Source organism: Hippoglossus hippoglossus, chromosome 21 (genome assembly GCF_009819705.1).
Source record: "Hippoglossus hippoglossus isolate fHipHip1 chromosome 21, fHipHip1.pri, whole genome shotgun sequence".
Lineage (NCBI taxonomy): Eukaryota > Metazoa > Chordata > Actinopteri > Pleuronectiformes > Pleuronectidae > Hippoglossus > Hippoglossus hippoglossus.
The window spans coordinates 20,045,234-20,065,028 of record NC_047171.1 but is presented as its reverse complement, the minus strand read 5'-3'; the positions used below and the strand labels follow the sequence as shown (position 1 = coordinate 20,065,028).

The 19,795-nt window shown below is 40.9% G+C and overlaps 1 protein-coding gene across 1 annotated transcript in view; it reads right to left on the bottom strand.

The window, feature by feature from the left end:
- The window catches only part of slc49a4 (solute carrier family 49 member 4), a 47,628-nt gene extending 27,905 nt beyond the window's left edge, over positions 1-19,723 (bottom strand). Inside the window, exons 1-4 of the mRNA XM_034573892.1 lie at positions 19,289-19,723; positions 16,633-16,726; positions 5,576-5,847; positions 4,208-4,337 (exon numbers count right to left, since the gene is read on the bottom strand). Coding sequence (XP_034429783.1) covers positions 4,208-4,337; positions 5,576-5,847; positions 16,633-16,726; positions 19,289-19,586 — 794 coding nt within the window. The 5' untranslated portion in view covers positions 19,587-19,723. The remainder of the gene's footprint in view (positions 1-4,207; positions 4,338-5,575; positions 5,848-16,632; positions 16,727-19,288) is intronic.
- Between the last annotated feature and the right edge of the window lie 72 nt (positions 19,724-19,795).

Sequence of the window (19,795 nt, the reverse complement as noted above, 5' to 3'; positions counted from 1 at the left end):
TCGTTTATATGTTAACCACTTATTTATGTTCTGTAAAAAAGACTTAAAATTAAGTTCAGTTTACATCCTATCTGCACTGGCCTGAGATGAAAGAGTGACAGCAACATAATGGAATGCCTTCTTCTACTCTTGTTCGCTGGAGTTTGGAGGCCTGCCATCACCTCCAGGTCTTTACTATCACTTTACACACACATACGCACACACACCTGCACAAAGACACACACCCCTGGCTCGTCTCCCTGCTCACAGAATAAGATCTATCCTTCCGCGGAGCTTGGTGACAGAGAGATAAGCAGCTAATGGGCAGAGCTGCCAGAATAAAGCTGAGAGGGATCACAGAGGTCAACATGCATCTAAGACTGAACAATACAGTCCAAAGCTATGGATTTGTATAGGTTTTTCTTAATGACCTCAATGCTTGACATGGTCCTGTGTTGTTTAAAAGGTGGAGTGAAAGATGTCTGATTCTTCAGCTGAAATTATGCAATCAGTTCACTCTGGATTTAGCAATAACAAATCAAACACTCAATTTAAAATGATCAAATTGAATGGAAACCTGTCTCCTTATGCAAAGACTGAAAAGCTGAAACTAGGGCATAAACCGAGACTATCACAGCAACTTCAAGTATCCACAGTTTACTCTCAGTAACATCGGCATATTTTAAAAGTACGTCTGATTGTTTTCATCAAGAACCATGCATTATACCTTGGGAAAACGGTGAAAATGTTAAAAACACCCCACGATGTTAAAGAAAGTTTAAAAACAATTCGTGGATCTGCCCCCTCATATGGATCCGTACCGAAATTGTCAAATGAAATCAAACTTCACAATAGGAGAGGAAAACAAGCGCCATCTCTAAGCTGTGATAAATGGCTTCAGGCTACAGATGTGCTGCAGGGTTTTGTTTGGAGCCGCCTGCTATGTCGCATCAGCTCACACTGAATTGTTGAGAGAGGGAAAAAATAACCTCCATATGTTTAGTTATGTATGCATATCCTGCATACACACAGACAGCTCACCTCTTCGGGGTATATGGCCCCTTTCCACTCTCATGCAATCCAATTACAATCACTTGGAACACCCACACTAATCACCTTCGCCCAATGAGGTGGCATGCTGATTTAAATTGGTGCCACCTCCTCAACCCTAACAATGTGATTAGAATCGCTGGGCGTCTGACAAACGATGCCGGGCTGCCAGAGCAGGCAGCAGATTCATAGGTTGTTTTGTTTTTCCTGCCCTCTTTTTTTTTTGGTTTATGGATGCTGTTTAATGCCGTTCATTCTCCACCTGCTCCGTTCATTACAATGCAGGCAGCATATTGAGCGGTATCGTGCAGGGACATCTGGAGAACACTTTTGGCCTCTCCATCTCCACTGTGACTTCAAACGCTCAACACACACACACACACACACACACACACACACACACACACACACACACACACACACACACACACACACACACACACACACACACACACACACACACACACACACACACACTTTGAATCAGTCTTTGAATTGCAAACTATGGCGGGAACTTGTCCCAAGATACCGAAGCTGTAGAGCAAAAGAACTGTTGCTGTAAACATATGCACACCCTTCCCCTTCCCTGACACTGGTGCACTTCAGACAATGAATCGCTTCTATTTGCAGAATGCTTTGCTCCACATGGAAAACAAACACAGCCTGTCTCTCTGCTGCAGGCCTGTCTTGTCCTACGCAGTATGAAGCTATTTGGCCTTGGAGAGAGTACGGAGGGACAGTCATAAAAGCTCTGTGATGGAGCACCTGCTTTGCTTTTCTCCCAGTACCCTTTTCATTAACCGAACCACAACAGCAGGAAATCAATATCCATGCACCTTTTTCTCCGTCTGGAAGCTTATTTAGATAGCCAAATGTAAGCAAGCACACGCTAGCTACTGGGTAAAGAGCCGGGGCATTTTTTTTCCCCCTCCCTTCCCGCTGGCGATGAAATATTTCCGAATAAGACTCAAAGCTGGCGGTGTCATCAGCTAAGTGCCATTTGTCCTTGGCAGATCTGGCTGGGGATCAATGCATCAAAATGACAACTTCCAAAGCTAAAGTGAGTATGACATCAATACTCGGGGCTGTTTAGCATTCCCTCAGACTGCGATCAGAATACAATCATAACTTTACACCATGTGTCGGGACATTAAGGCTTCTAATTAGACTGCTGCTGTGGAGGCAGATGTGAGCAGCTGGAAGCACTCATCAAGCTGGAGATCATTAACCAGTGCTCATACGCTGGCAGGGGGAATGGATGAACGGATACAGCCACAGATAGGTATCAGGTGGACAAACTGACGAGTTGGCACCCACTGCCACTGTGAAGGGTAAATTGTTGTCATTTTGTCAACTTCTCCAGATACAAACTTTACTAAACATGCGCCACACAAATCTGTGGTAGTTTCCGAACTGATGCTGACCTTATTAATCAGAGCCGGTTATCACCCAGTTGCCACTAATCCACTTTAAATACAGTTTCTTCATCGATGTCATTATAAAATGTCCTAATAAAACATTTATTAGGTCACAACCAACTTAGTATTTAGAGCCTCACTCAAGTTGTCCCATGCAATATAGGGATAAAGAGCAGTGATATCAGATTAGGAATCAGTATTTGCAATTTCTACAAAGGGGAAGAAATGAGGTTCACCTAAAAAAAATTGGTCTGAGGAAATTAAAAAGTAGTTCCTGTGTTGAAGGGTTGAAGTTACTTTACTTTGTTGAAACCCAAAACAATGAGCTAAATGGGGCTAAAAGCTCCAAAGATGATTCTCTGTTGACTTATCATCAAACGCAACCCTGCCTTTATAGTGAAGCTTTAATCTTTCATTCTTTTTCCTGAAGTGTTTCAATTGTTGTATCTACCTCCTGTACGAGAAACACATGGACTCCGCTTTCCTCCTTTAGTTCAGACCCTGCAGGATAATTCTAATGCTTGATGCTGCTGGACTGAGATACAACATGCTGCCCAAACAGGTCACTGGAAGGCTGCCTATCAGAAGTGGAACAGAAACCCTCTCAGCTGGATGGCCTAGTTCATTTGGCCAATGTGTGTTTGTGTGTGTGTGTCCAAAGCTATGCTAATGCATAGCTTTGGCTATCTGCTCAGTCCCTGCCATCTATCTGAGGAAGCTCTTACAGCAAGTTAAACCAGTCTATGCTGGTCAAAAGGCCTGCGGAATGCCTTGTGCAGTAGTGAAGCTATTTCTTACTACAGGGGACCAAGATGAAGCCAACTCTCCAGCTGCCATCAGCCAGCGTCTATTCTCCCTTCTCCAGCCCTTTAATCCCTGGCCATTGCCAAAGGCCTCATTCCTCCACAAACGCAGCAAAAGCTTGCAGGATAAATATTTTCCAAGTACAAAGTATAAGAAGAGGCGTGGGGTGTTGCAGAGTTAGTGAAATGTGACTAAATCATTGTCTCTAGATTTATTCCTTGCTCTTTTTTCCAGGAGGAAAATATATAGACAAAGGTGATTAAACATCAATAAAGGCATCCCACTAATACTGAGATTCAAGACCTTGTCATGATAGATTATCTCTCTCGTCCTTTAACTACATGCTCCACTGGTGTCCTGAGAGTATATTGATAAAAGACATCTATGGTATAGATGCAGAGGATGATGTAGATTTCAGCAGCGACCAGTGTATCAGAGTTTAGTAATTAATCCAGAGGGAACGCTGGGGTTTCTTTGATAACGACCCAACCAGATGGTGAGTGGCAGACCCCTTCATTAAGATTCCATATCCTTCTCCAGAGTCTGTCACTTTAACTTTCTAAGAAGAAGAAGAGCACTTTGCATCAGCAAATCAGATACCAAACAAGACCTAATGGATTTGTAGACACAGTGGTAATAGAGCACTGGAGGTGTTGCAGAAATCTCCTGACGAGTGTGATGTTTTAAAGTATGAGAGCATCTGAACCTAATTTCAAATGCACTACTGAAGTTTCACTTTTTTTTTTGCAACCGAGTTGAATCAAGGACAGTGACAGTTGGGCACAGTGAATAAACGTACTGAAAGAATGGTCTCAACAAAAAGGCATCAGGTGATATTAGTCTTTCAGATGACTTTGTGTGTGTGTGTGTGTGTGTGTGTGTGTGTGTGTGTGTGTGTGTGTGTGTGTGTGTGTGTGTGTGTGTGTGTGTGTGTGTGTGTGTGTGTCTGCTTTTACCTGAGAAGTTTGCAGATGCTGCTTCTGTAACTGAGTCTCTGGCTCGCCGCGGCCACACTGGGAGGCATTGGTGGGCGTGATGGGAAATACACAAGGACCGCTGCAAAGAGCACGGCAATTGCTACCAACTCTGCCGGAGCACAGTGACACAGATAAGAGAGACACAGGTTATCTTCATGGAAAAGGCAGTAAGACCAATTTGACATTATAAAAAAAAGGTCACTGTGACATCTGAAAATCATCTAATACCATCCCTGGAATGAACAGAATAGTGTACAAGACTAGAAAGAGAGACTAAATACATGCCCATGTTATATTACTATACAATATGGCAAAGCACTGGTTGAAATCTCATGTTATTGCTTTCAAGAAACACATTTTACAGTTTGGTTATTTCTAAAGACTGTGTATAAAAATGAGCAACACATCTTCACTTCAACAATAGCCAAAATATCTTGCGGTGATGATGTCATTCGGATCCAGAGTCTACCTTATAGCGACCAGGGGATAGAGATGTATTAAAGTCCCACCGAATCATGATGTTTCACCCCGTTTTTATAGTATTAAATAACTAATTGAAACCCAATTTATGAACGACCTATAATGGCAGAAACCATCATTTAACATGGAGGAGGCAGGGTTTATTCCGCAGCCAGCCACCAGGGGGCGATGACGATACTTTGGCTTAATTTTTGTCTCTGAGAAAAATTCATTTGATGCGTATTTTAACTTTTTACTTTGGTCCATGTCCCACCTGCTAACATGGAGGAGGCTTTTTAGTTGAACTCCAGATATCGTCCACCTGTATATACAGTCTATAGTTATTTCTAAAAAAGGTCCATCGTTGCAGCCATATGCACGCGCCCCTTCCATTATATCATATATTGAAACACTGAAAAGCATCTGCCTCTTAGTCTTAGACAAAAGTTGCATTCCCACTCACATTGATCTTTCATGTGTAGATGTAGTCAATGCAATGCAATTTGTCATGTGCTTCATATTTCTGTCATTTTTTGTTCTGATAACTTCCAAAACTTGGTTCATGAAGTGAGCCTGCTTTGCCCTTTAAAAATGAATAACAATATTACCTTAGGTTAAACAAAAGCCACTGCCTCAATCTATTACAGCATGCTTGTTCCTTTCTTGAGCATGATTTTAATTTTCTGAGTCAGTTAAGCATAACATTCCCGGCAATCTATTTGTCAGAGGGGCAGTTATAAAGATTATAATTGGAGTTTTTTTGGTGTTTGTGCAAAATTCTTGGATCCCCTCTCCTGATTGTATTTGTGTCCCTTGACAGTGCTGACATGATGTCGAAATGATGTGCTATTGATCCTCTGCAACCTTAGATGTTCCCACTGATAGTACCTGCATACATAACGAGCTGGATCCTGTCTCGGATGAAGCTGACGGAAACTGCTGCTACCATCGTTGGGGTTTTCTGGGTTTTGTTGGGTGACGGCACTACCAGAGGTCCTACTACAAATGAAGCAGCACTTCCAAGGTAGCAGAAGAGCGAGGCCACAGCCGTCGCGGTGGCTCTCTGGTCGGGGGCAAACCACGTCGTCGAGAGGTAGGGGCCCGCACTCATTATGGTCGGGCCAGCTAAACCGTTCAGAAGCTGACCTCCATGTATCAACCTGAAAGAGCAAGAAAAAATGCTATTTAATCTTCACCAAAAACAACAAATGAATATAAAAATTGCACAACCATGTTCGAAATATAAAAAAAAAGAGGTGTGGTAGTCGCCATAATAGCAGATACCATGAATCATAATCCTTTGATGACCATGGGTTTCCATCGCTTTTTCTCTCCATTGTCGCCAAATGTTTTCTCATTGTATGAACTGTTGGGCTAATATAAGGTACACACTGTTTGTCCCTTGAGATAATGTGTGTTGCATGATTTGATGCTATACAAATAAAACTAAATTGAAAGACAACATAAGAACTCATCCATTATCTATACCGCTTATCCCTTTGAGGGTTACGGGGGAAAGAGGCTGGGTACACCCTGGACAGGACCAACATATAGAGACAAACAACCATTGACATTCACACCTACGGTCAATTTAGAGTCTCCAATTAGCCTAACCCCAATGTGCATGTCTCTTGACTGTGGGAGGAAGCCAGAGTACGTGGAGAAAACCCACATAGACACAGAGGGGAAACAAGGCAAACACCACACAGAAAGACCCCAGTCAACCACAAGCACATGCTGCCCTAATTCAAATCTCATATGAAATTAATTAATTACCCTGCCAGTGCACAGGATAATAATTAGGGTCGTATATTTGAAAGGTGAGACCGGGCACTCAGGGTTATCTGGCCAATTAAAGTCTGACTACTGGTATCAAGTTTTGTAATGAAAGTGTCTCTGAAAGGTTGAGTCTGCATTGTGTGGGTCTATAATCACCTCAAAAAAATACTAGACTCCATTCATGAAAATATAATACTTCTCTATGATATTTAAGATTTCCCTGAACAAATGTAAAATGTCAGCTTTCAGCAGTTGCAGGGACATTGCAAAAAAAAAAATCAAGTTTGGAGTTCTGTGACACCTCTTAAAGTTCATTTAACAACCTAACTATGACTTTATGAAAAATAGTTTGGTCCATTTTCTCATCGTCAAGGACTTTTTCAACTGGGAAAACTAAAGAAGTGCTGAAAATGACAGAAGTGTAAACCCTGTAAACCCTTCGTTTGTGTGAGACCTACTAATAACAAACCGAAATGGATCGATCACTGTTAAACAACAAAGATAATCAAACATGGCCACGGACGTGAGCCTCAGATTAGTGTATATATTAAGTTGAAAATATACAGACGTGAAAAAAAGTTTGAACAAAATGTGCTGGCATAATGAAGGAAAGATAATAAGATCTCATTATCTGCAGTGGCTAAAGTAACAAGATGCTCCACAGAGAGTCCAAGTTCACTTGTGCAACTTCAGACTGAGCGGTATGAGACAGATTTACTCCGAGACGTCCCCTGATGGCACCAGACCCTTCACCACCGGCGGCCACCTCAAGCTCTGTCTAACTGAGACAGCCAGCCGCCAGAGACAGCGCACGGCTGATTGATTGTCTGTGAGTTCAGTAAAGACCCCATTCATTCAGAGCAGTTTGAGACGGCCCAGCAGAGAGAGAATAAGAGGAGAACAAGGATGGAGGGAGGAAAGAGGCAGAGAGGGAGAGAAATAATGAGGAAGAGAGAGGACATGTGGGATCTCTGGCTAATTCAGAGTTTTTGGTATTCAAAAATACTCATTATATTTCCATTCAGATTGTAGATTTGACAGCTAAGCGTCCCCGCTGATTCTTACTCAACATAAGTGAGTGCGGGCTGGTCGGAGAGAACTGGATTTTTGAGTTTAATCAAGTAAATTAAGCAATGTTTAAAGATCTTGTTATTACCGTCTGGATTAAATATATCACCAATTAGTTAAATGAATTATATTTGAAAAGAATAACTTTAGATATACTGTATGGGTAGGGATGATAATCTCTCCATATTATCTAATATAGTGGTTCTCAACCTTTTTTCAGTGATGTACCCCCTGTGAAATATTTCTTCAGCCAAGTACCCCTGAAAAAAAGATGTAATACAAAGCGCTGTGCCATCAGTGTCTGATTTATTAAACACTTATATTTTATTGAATATTTATTAAACTACTATTTTTAAAGGATTTTTGAATGGATGCTAATTTTAAATATATTTAAAAAAAAATCTCACGTACCCCCTGGAGTACCTTCACGTACCCCCAGGGATACACGTACCCCCATTTGAGAACCACTGATCTAATATAATATTACTCAAGATTTTGGTTTATGTATAAGACTGTATCAGGACTTGCTGAGATCCTAAAACTATATAGTGTAGCTGCCATGTTCTTGGCAACCATCAGCAGCACTGTAAAACCAAGACATATCAGTACAAGCATTAGAAAATCAATCTATGTGGGGATGACGGCTACATTTATGATATTAGAGCCTGACCGATATGGAATTTTAGGGGCATATAGTAAAAAATGTCTGATACAGATATATCGGCCAATATATAAAAATATATTCCATACTTATCAAGCCTTTATCACAAATTACAATTTAACCATAAACTTTATTACAAAAACTATAATACGAAGAAAACACAAATCCAACCACTAGAACTTGAATAAAGAAATTTTTTTCTATGTAAAATTTAAATTTAAGTGCATATTTTTTCTGCATTATTGATTCTGTAAGTAAAAGTTAAAGATACTGATATGTCTGCGACAGGCTCACATAGGCTAATTTTTATTGGCCAAACGATAAATCCATCGGGCTCTAAATTATATAAAGGTTTTGGTGTAACAATAAAAAACTTGTTTGAACATAAACATTAAAAAAAATTAAGTTAGGTGTTGTCCAAACCAAATGAATTCCACCCATCTGATTAAATAATATGTAAACAATAATGGCTCTCCACAATTTCCAATACTCTGTGCTACAGAAACTTGTTCCTAGTATTAAGGTCCAGTGCCCAGTCCTATATATAGAAAGCCATTTCTTCAAACATAAAGCAGATATATATACGTGTTCAGTTCACCCTTCTCTGTGATTATACTTCTTTGCCCTCCAACTGTGTCTAACTTTGCTCTCCACTGACTCTGAGATAAATGTAGTGGCAGAATTCAAAGTGCTGTGGTCAGTGACAGATTGACTAATATCTCCTTCCCACATCCCAGACCTGCTAACATCCCAGCCTACACACCATCAAATACTCTGCGGCACTCTTTCTTCGTGGAGTTCTTTATAAAGTGCCCTGGTCTTTATTGCTCATTTGACTGCAATAGTTTTAAACTGGGTCCTATTACAGATTAACACACATCCACAATGAGGACATGCAGTATCCTGTTTTGATCATGTGTGGGAAATATCATTTACATGCTTCATTTCTACCATTATTCTGATCTGGTCATCTGCATTGGTGCAGGGATGATGTTATTTCACTCCTCCACATCCAACCTTTCTGTCATTTCTATATCATGTGAGTTACCTCAGCCGTCGAGGATTGAACCCAGTGTCTGGTTTTACCACTGCGCTATTTTCTCCTTTTTCTTCTGACAAATGATGAAAGACAAGCGTGACAGGCAATACAATTCATACCCCGTGTAATAACAGCCACACATTCACCTCAGCATGTTGATCATCATTACATAACACTACAATGGGATTGAGATCAAAGTTGTGCCTGCATACAAAAGAAACCTGGGTAATACCACAAACCACAGCATTTCCATTTGGTGCAAGCAGAGAAACCAAGTTAGAATACAGTACACAGGTTTCTGCAGAGTATGATATCCACGTCTTTACTTGTACTAAGAACATGTACTCAATGTTCAGATGCTGTATTTTTGCTGAAAACTAAAATTGCTCTTCGCTACAGACGTCACTGGATAAATAGAGATATTGTAGAATGACCTGTAGGGCTGGGCAATATGGCCAAAATGAATATCAACATAAAAATTGTGATATCAATAATTATCACAATGAATGTTTAATGACAAATTTTTGCTCCTGAGTGAAGGTTGTGGTTTCAAACTCTTCTTTACAAGCCGAAAATGTTCGATAAAGAGCAAAGCATTTTACAAATCTGAGGTAGATCCGTTATGTGTTATACCTCCTCACCATTCTAAACACAATGTACAAGCATATTGGACTTTTGATGAAAATTATACAGTGATTATTGTTTGATTTCCTAGCCCTGATGGCTTTCTTGTTAATAACTGTACACATCAGGGCCATTAAACACGTCTTTCAACATCTGTGACTGATTTATTTGTTCTCAAACTAAGTAGTTCAATTCCAGCACCACAAAGTTCACATTGGAATAATTTGCTCTTGTTTGGCCAGATAAAAATAATCATCTTTATTGTTCACAGATGTGGAAATTTTCTTTCGGGGCTTTACAGGTTGTTTTAAAAACACATATAACAGTATATCACAATAAATAATATGAGAAATAACACTTACATTAAGGGGCACCATTCTAGTGGGAACGGTGGTTACGATCTCAACAAAGTAATTGTATTTGGTATGAAACAAACCTGATCCAGCTAATCCGGTATGTTTAAAGAGTATTTCAGCTAAATACAGTAAATAAGCAGTGCTGGGGCTCTGAGAGTGAACATCACTGCTCTAACTGCTTGGCAGCGCTCCATGATTAACGAGATGTGCTGGTCTGTCAGTGTCACGCTTTGTTTACTGCTAACTACAGCACCACGTATATCACTGTGGCCGCACTCCATTTGGCTGGGCCGGCGTGGCACTTGTTTCGTAATTCTTAGAGTAGAGAAAACAACATGAATAGAGAGCAGGCGTCATGAGACAGCTGCTATGACGCTGAATCTCTATCAGCTGATAATAACACAGTGGCAGGTGGTCAAGATGTTGCAGCAATAAATAAATTCTATAATTCCATAGCTTATGACTGTTGGATGAGGCAGTAGTGTCTTTTCTATGTAGATTTGTGAAAAATGTGTTTTTAGTCTGAATTGATGACGTTGACACATAATGTATCTTATTTACCAGCAGCAGAGAGTTGTTGATTCAAGTGGAAATAGGAAACATTTGCCATCGTGTGTCCATCCATTATCTATATCGCTGATCCTTTGAGGGTCGCAGGGGGATGGAGCCAATCCCAACTGATAGGGGATGAGAGGCCGTTTTGTAAGCTGAACTGAAATGGAACTGACACCAAACTGGAAATCACCGGCATCGTGCCTGACAGGTTTTGTGATTACCGTTTCATTTAGGCCTGTGAAGGGTCCAGATACCAGACTATGCTATGCTATACCGCATTGTCACTAAATACAAGGATTATTACAAAACCTGCAGTTAAACCCAGCTTATCCAAACACTGAAAAGCAATGCAAATAATCACTATAATTTAAAACTAGAATGGCACTCAAAAGAGCACATACCTCCGCCAAGGCCAAATAGTTCCCTTTAATTCAACCGCATATTAATGCACACACTCTTACATATCAGTTAAAAAATGCCAGGTTTCTTTTATCTATCAAGAGCCATTAATTGTTCCCTGGGGAATTGGTGATAATGTCAAAAAAACCTGCAAACAAATCTCGCAATGTTAAAGAAAGTAATAAATTATTTCTGGATCAGCCATGGACAGAGGCAAAAACATAACCTTCTTGCCCATGTCAACAATAACTGACCTAGGGTGACCCCAATGGAAATACTGGGTATCATTTGCCATTGATTTGACTTTTATATATTGGTTAGCTAAGCAAGAAAGTTTTTACTCAACGAAATTCTGGACTTTTATATTTCAACAAAACAAGCAAACTAAACAGGCCCAAAGTCCTTAAGGGTTTACAGTTTTCCAAACACAATTGACTTCACTAAAATAAGGGCATACATCTGAATAAAAACTAATAATCGGGCCAATTCAATGATGGCTTTCAGCGCTTCACAGCTTTTGAAACTTTTATGTCAGAAAGTTTGGTCAGTACTTTCAAAGTACTGCAGTTCATTACCCTGCCTCAGCGTCTATAAGACCTCAGGATGGATGTGAGTAAGAAAATTGCCTTTAATGTGACAGGTGATGAGGACAGATGGTGACTAAGATGAGGATGATTGGTCACATGAGGCAGCCGCACTGTGGCAGGAGACAGAATGAGGGGCAGGGAGCAGCTTTTTTTTCCAACAAGAGATGATTAAGTTAATCAGTATTGATGAACCCTGTCGGGCGGCATCTGATCGAGAACGAGACACAGAAGATGGTACTGTGGTGAAATCATGTGGCTGCTTTTGGTCCAACTGGGGCAACAGACCTAATTCTGCCATACAATAAAAAACAAAAAACAATTCTGTCTTGAAAATGGCACAGCAACAATCGTCACAGAAATATGACCGCCTGCTGCGGGACCCACAGCATGTACTAATGGCCAATCAGACAGTGTGAGTGGCTAAGAGACACTTATTAATCACACCCCATGTCTGGATTTAAATATATGACAGAGACAGACATAGAAAGAGACTGAAGGGGGCTTGAGAAAAGTGTGAATGCATGAAAGCAAGAGATAGAAAAAGTTGATGTCTTTGATTTGAGAGCAGACTTCATCCGAGCGAGGTCTAATCAGTGACCACGGCTGCCTCAGTGCCTTTTCTGTTCCCGTCTGAACGTCACAAAACAAACTTCTTTTTCAAACACAACTGTAGCAGCTATACACAGAATATCCTGGTTATGAAAAACAGGAGGTTCTGCTGTTTACATTACCTTTGATTTCCTAAAAATGATCTTAAATCTGAAAGAGAGGAAGGTTACATCATCGACAGGAACGTATAAAAAGAAAATAAACTAATTGCCTGTCAAACATAAAAGGAGATGCGGAACAATTGCAGATCTGCAGGGGGCTGACGAGGGAACTTGACTGTTTCTAAACCTGGAGAACTTGTCCCTTGATCAGTCGAGCAGGAAACACAAACACTGCTTATGATCACTCTTTTGTCCTTGAACTCAACACAATGGAAATTCTGCAGCCACTCTTTTTGTCTCAGGTCGTCTAAATCCTCATCTTAGCCCAAACAGTACTTCTGATATGAAAACAATATCTCATTTAAGAGAGCCAGCACAGGCAGCAGCACCACAGGTCATTTAACAAAGCTCTGGCAGTCTGCTATTGTTCCATGTCCACTACTGCAAAGCAAAGAGTGGCATCTACTGGCGATCCAAGGAGCTGCATGTTCCCATCAGCATAATCCACTATGTCATCCATTAAAACATGGCCTCAAGAGCTGCGACCTGTTACATTTACTATGCAAATTAAGCCGAACTGTGTCAGAGCTAACATTTACTGTGTGATTCATGTTATCTTGGCGTTCACCGTGCCATCTTGTTTTCCACTTTGAAGACAGAATCTGAAGGCTGTGCAGGGTTGCTCAGACCAGCAGCTCTGACTGCTGCAATGCACCTTGAACTCTGTGCCCATTTTTCGCACGAGCGCTGCAAACACCAAGATCTGATACATCTCATTGCAGGGCTGGTTTTATGAGGGGTGAGACGTCAGTGTGTCAGTTACAACCACTGACAGTCCAGCCCTCAGTGAACCCAAACAAGTAGAGGAAGAGCTTTCTTGCTTCTGTGCAGCCCCTCGTTTTTCTATTTGAGCCTACTTCCCCTTTACAGTAAAAGACTCTGGAAGTGAAAAGTTTACATACTATAAAGTATAAAGTATCTCTTATCTTATCTATTTTATGGTAGTGTATGACGCCATGGAAAAAATCCACCAACAAATGACAGTTGGAGCTGTATTAGCCTCACTGGAACTTCACATTGGAAATGGTGGACATTTGCTTAACAGCAAAACATTTTACAAATCTGAGGTAGAACATTCAAAACAATGTGTTATACCTCCTCAGCATGATTGGGCAATGCATTTGGATTGTATGAATATACATTTAAATTGTGTCATACTGCTGTGGAGGGAAATTGTATATATCTAAATTAAATGAAGAAATAGATCCAGTTTACTCTCCTTTAAATAGTGATTTACATGCGTGAACTTATTACCACTGTGATGGCAGGTTGGGGTATCGTGGTTCCATTCTCCTGTATTGTGATACCAAATTGTGGATGTTTTTAATTACTTTTGTAGAAAATCGATATTTTGTGATCAGTGTACTCCAAATAAATCAATGTATGGTAAATGCGTAAGTAAGCTAATGTATGTAACATGTCTTGCCTTAGCTTTTACTGGAATGTTGTTGAATGAGACTTGATGGAGAAAAACCTTCTGTACAGGTGTTTGATGAAAGATGGCTGAACTTCTATGATTGGTGTTCACCATCACAAACTAGAATGGCAATGAGTAGGTTCATGTAGTATTCTCTGAGATATAAATGAAAATGTTGAGAAACCCCCAATCTCACAACGTTAATCACAAAAATTCCAGGATGCGCATGATCCCCATGATCCCATACCCATGCCCATACCCATACCCATGATCCAGATCCGCACTAAGACTTAATGAGTTTTTCCTTGAGTCATGGTTATGGCGCACCTCTCCACAAAATTCCAAGGAAATCAGCTGAGTATTTTTTGCATGATCCTGCTAAATATCAGAGATACCAAAAGCAGTTAATTGTATGGGCTGTGAGGAAGAAAAACACAGGCTGCCACGTCCACATGGAGGGGAACCAAACCCTTGACGCAAAACTTAACATTTCACAGGGAAATCATAAATACTCTCTTTTAACTTAAGCCCAATCACAAGGAAATCATGATTTCCTTCTAAAGTACTGACACAAAGCCCTTTTATTTTTCTTAAATTTGGCATGCATGGAGAAAAGGCTTTTCAGTCCACAGATGACTTTCTTGCCGTAGCCTCATGAGACGCAGTGAGAAAGACACTGAGAAGCAAAACTGATTTATCTGCTCTCTGAAGGCCAAAATTATTTTTTTAATCCTCAAATCCATGGAGTGGAATCTATATGACTCATTCTGTGGAAATACAATTTCCTCTATGTATTGATATTTTATGATATATTGCCTCATTGTGAGGCCTAATAATGGAGTCATTAGACAGATTACTACACAGAAATATTCAATGAGATTTAAAAAAGTCACGTTCATAATTGAAATGACCTTCTCTGAGCTCTTTCTCTTTTTAAAAGAGGAACTCTGAGCTCATGAGTAAAACTGAGAATGACACAGAGAGAATAATGGGATTTTTTACGATTTCAGTGATGGCCTGTCAACGTGCAGGCTGATAAGGGTGCTGGCAGCAAGGACACAAGAAATAAGTATAGGATCCACACAATATTGAGCTGTCTTACAGAATCCTGTTCTCAAGCAGCCGAGATGCTTTCTGGCTGTTCCTCTACAGGTCTAAATAAACAGCACCTTGGTTTGAATCAATACAGCTGAACACGGTATGACAAAGCAACAAAAATAGCGACCATTGCTTATCGTACTTATTCTCATCCAGGTGTTTATACTATCTAGTGCCCATGAAACACGTTGATTCAGCCTGCATGAAAATTCATAAATACAACTAGAATTGCACTCAGTAAAGCGCATACTTCTGCCAAGACCCTACAGTCGCCTTAAAGGGGACATAGCATGCCCATTTTACCACAAGTTGATATGGTTCCTTGGGGTCTTAATGAAATGTCTGTAACATACTTTGGTCAAAATACCACAAGGATCATTTCAAACAGCACCCTTTTTACCCTGTATAAAACAGCCCTCCACAGAGTGACCTGTTTTGAGTGCCTGTTCCTTTAAATGCTAATGAGCCAGCTCCCTCCTCCCCCCTCATGATTTTAAACGATATAAATTACATATTTTATATGATATAAATTATCAAATATGCATCCCATACTTTGTATTCCCCTTCTGTTGTCCTGGAGTTTTAATTTTCCCAATCAGTGAGGTGGGGGGTGGGCCAAGGCCATGTAGGGAGACTTCCAGTGCCTTGTTACGACACAAAACCCAGGAAGCTCAATCGAGTCGCTCAAGCATGACGTTTCTGACTTAGAGGAACCATAACAAAACGCGCGAGTGTTTTTTTCCCAGAGTTTTTGGGTTGGTAGACATGCCAGATACCCACATTAACCTGTAGAAGCACTAACAAAGTGGAATTTGCATGCTATGTCCCCTTTAAGGTTTAATAAACTGCACCTGATTGCACACATTCATAGATATCAGTTCCCTTAATATGCTGGGATTTTTTCATCAAGATCCATGACTTATTTTCCAGGAAATTGCTGTAATGTCAACACCCTATCACGCAATGTTGCTATTGGATAAAGTTAACCATGTCCAACAAGCAGCTCTCACAAGAGTGCATTCGAGACAGGCTCAGGCAGGGAACTCTTGTGGTGAACACGCTAAAAGCTAAGAAGCTTTCTTCCTGCCTTGTCGCCATTGTGGAGCTGCTTGCACCAGACAAAGCAAAATTCTGCATCATAAGCAAACAGTGTATTTTCCTACTCTGCAGGAATAAAACCCTGCAATGACATCTGAATATCCTGGTGAGTGTGCAAAACTCCTTCAGGCCTTTGTCGACATGAACAGTAAACAAAAGGAACTGTAAATATCTGTTAAGCAGTTTATTGTGGAACGGGCGGATGCGCCTAACAACTGACTACACAATATCACTGAGCTGCACTGCGACGACAAGCTGTACGTCCTGAGGATTTTACCGTTCCAAGGAGACACGCTCTGAAGTTTGCTTCTCTGTTTGGGACAACCTGCTGCTGCGCGCTGTTCTTTTCAGAACTGACACTTACAAAAGACCTACACCTGAAAAGCCAGCAGCCGGTAGTATCATCATCAGCACTACCATCTGACATCAGAAGCCTCATCTCATCATCACACTTGACCTCCTTGAACCCCCAGGTGTTTATAGTTGAGTCTTACCTTCGCCTGAGAGGCAGATCTGTCAGTGGGATGCTCCGCAGAGCTGCTCCTATCAGCATGAGGAATGCAGAGAGGAGGAGGGATGCCCGCAAACCTGGAAGACACAAGACATGATCATAGAAGTGGAGAAAAAGAAAGAAAAAATGGCTGATAGGAGATGGCATTGAAGGGGTGAATTATGGTTGAGATCACCAGTCTATATTTATAATCTAATTATACCTCCAAAAGGGTGATTACTGCTAATGACTATTTCCAGTTCTAATTAACTGAAAGTGTAAGAAAATAGCCTGACCCGAAGTTCATATGCTAAATATATTCACTTTAATATAATTAAAAGACAGTGAAAGGCAGTAAATCATCACATTTCAGAAGCTGGAACCAGAGAACATTTGGTTTTCTCAAGTTGGTCACTTATTTAAACCATTAACTCTCTATCAAAATCCTGAATACAAGAGTCCTGCAACAAATCCGATCTGTATGAATGTTGCAATGTTCAGCGTTTAAACACTTTTAGAGAAGTGTTAATTATACTTTATCAGCTTTGTGGTGCTGCTGAATTGTATTGAGTTACACACAGAGGTATCTCTGTTACTCAGTGGACAATCATTGATGTAAACGGGGAGGACAAAATAACATAAGTTCATGTTCTGTCAGCATGAACTCAACAGCACCAGAAACTGCCGTCTCCAAAATGACAACGCAGTTTAAAACCTCTCAATCAGTTCAAAGTTTGTATTAGACTTATTGGTTTCAGTTTGGTGACAACAGGAATTCCACAGTTCCTTGTTTAATATCGCATGTTGCAGAATCAATGGGGGAAAAGCATTTTTCTGTCAACCTCGAAGTGTCTAGTCTCAGTTTCACCCACATGATGTTCATTTAAGGAAATGTTCTCCACTTCGCTGTTCTCTTTTATCGTGTGCGTTTTTATTACCACTGTGAAACATGCCTGATGCCTGAAGGGAAAAACTGGTCATATCTCGCCAGTATGACCCTGCATGTGTTACAAAATGATCACGCTCCAACCTATGCTGACAATGTTTGTATATATTAAGTCAGTTGTTTGTCTCCATGTTCTGCTGCGTCAAATATCAAAACATGTCACTCCTGCCAACAAGAACTGACAACTTAATTCCTCATTAGATAAACATTTTATTTCTTATAGCCTCTCTCGGATGGCAGCTACTGAGTTGTTGATACATTTAATTTCTGCCCTTAGGTAGGAGGAACCCCCCAGAGGGGAGTGGAGCATTTTCCCTACTGACAAACTGAAGCAGAGCCGGTGTACTTGTGTGACAGAGAGTGTGTATCGAACATAGAAAAACAGTTCGAGACTGTTGCAGCCTCTGGAGTGCTGAATGCCCTAATTCAATATACGACTCCTGAGCAGACTTGTATTTAACACAGCTGTTACGCTGAGCAATGACTTTACAGGTCTAATAGGGGTCAATACCAGTATAACCCTACCTTAAGTAGTCTTGTCATTAAAATGTTCCTCCCACTAACTGAGAGCAGGTATAATGTGGCAACCTAACCTCTGCAAACAAAACACCCAGAACCACTAATCGCTGATGAATCATAATCACAAGATCAGGATCACATGTAATTTCTTGGCAAGATTTTTACTTGTGGTCTTCATGTTGAAGGCAGCTTGGTTACTGCGATCTTGTTGCTGTTTATGTCATCTGTCAGTTGAACTCCGACATGTCAGTCAGGTGATGAAGAGGAACTGGTTGGTGAAGGGTGCCTAACTCAGCTGCTCAAGTGAAGAGGGCGTCTCCCTGTCATCACTCAAAGGCACGTTTACTCAATCGCTGCTCTCTTGTGAATTTGAAACCTCTTGAAAGAGAGAAACATTTTCTCACACAAGTCGTTTTTAACCCTCAGATGTCTCCAAATCATCTTCATGGAACAGTGGACACAGGAAAACTCCTTTACATACACTGATTTTAAAAAGGTAAAGTGGTATGAGTCGTTTTATCTGCCAGCATTTTGAGGTTCATTAATACAAATATACAAATATCAACTTCACCTTAAGGTGGATGGAAGCGAAACATGTACACCTACATTAGGAGCAGTGATAAAATAATGAATTGATTAACTGACAGAAAACTTCATCAAATAAGTAAGTTTGTCAAGTAAAAATACTAACTACTGTTCTGATTTACTTCAACTTTCATTTTCTGTTTCATACCTTAAATATTTTTGAAAATAGGTTTACACAAAAAAATAACTGGATTTTAAACTTTTGGATTGAGAAAACCTTCACTTCATGATACTTACAAATTGATTAACCACTAAAAAACTGTCAATGGTTAAAATTCATTTTAAACGTATAAATAAGTTATCCAGGAAAAATAGATTAGGTCTATTGCCACTGTTACTTCACTCTTTTTGAAAGGCTTGGTTGGTTTAATAAATACTGACACGGACAGACTTACAATCTCTTAAAAGTTTCTGATATCATAGGATATCGTGGCCTAACTGTATCTTATCTCTAATTTCCAATCCTTTTTACAGAGGAACTCAACATACTGTGTTTCCACTGATCTGGATGCATCAAACCTCTGGATGTCTATGAGAGAGATGTCCTGGGTCGAGCTCACAACGAGGACTCGAACAGTGGGACATTATGTACCACATTAGAACCGCTCACCTCTTTTATCCATTAACCACATGAACAGCAGCCAGGGGATGAAGCCCACCGGGCCCCACAGCACCAGCACCGCGATGTCGGACTTGGTGAAGCCGTAAGCGAGAGCGGCCGAGTTCTGGATGGGTCCCCAGAAGTTCCACACCATCCCCTGCAGGAGCCCCAGCAGGGAGAACAGGCTCAGAACCAGCCATCTTCTCCCGTACACCCTGCCGCTGATCACCGGCTGTCTGCTCGCCTCCGCGCCGGACGGAACGAGCAGCGGCTCCCGCTCGGCCTCGGTGCTCGAACCGGCACCCATGGTCCTCCTGTCCGGGGGTCACTACAGTTCAAATCCCGGGTTGTACGCCTTGTGAAGCGGCGGAGAAGTGGAACGACCCGCTGGAGCTTCTGTTCACAAAACAATAACAGCCTCTACCCTGTCACTTCGCTTAACTGCGCATGCGCGAGCAGAGACGGTTACGGAAGTGGAAGCTGTTGTCATCCGCGGCCATTTTGGCTCCTGCGGCC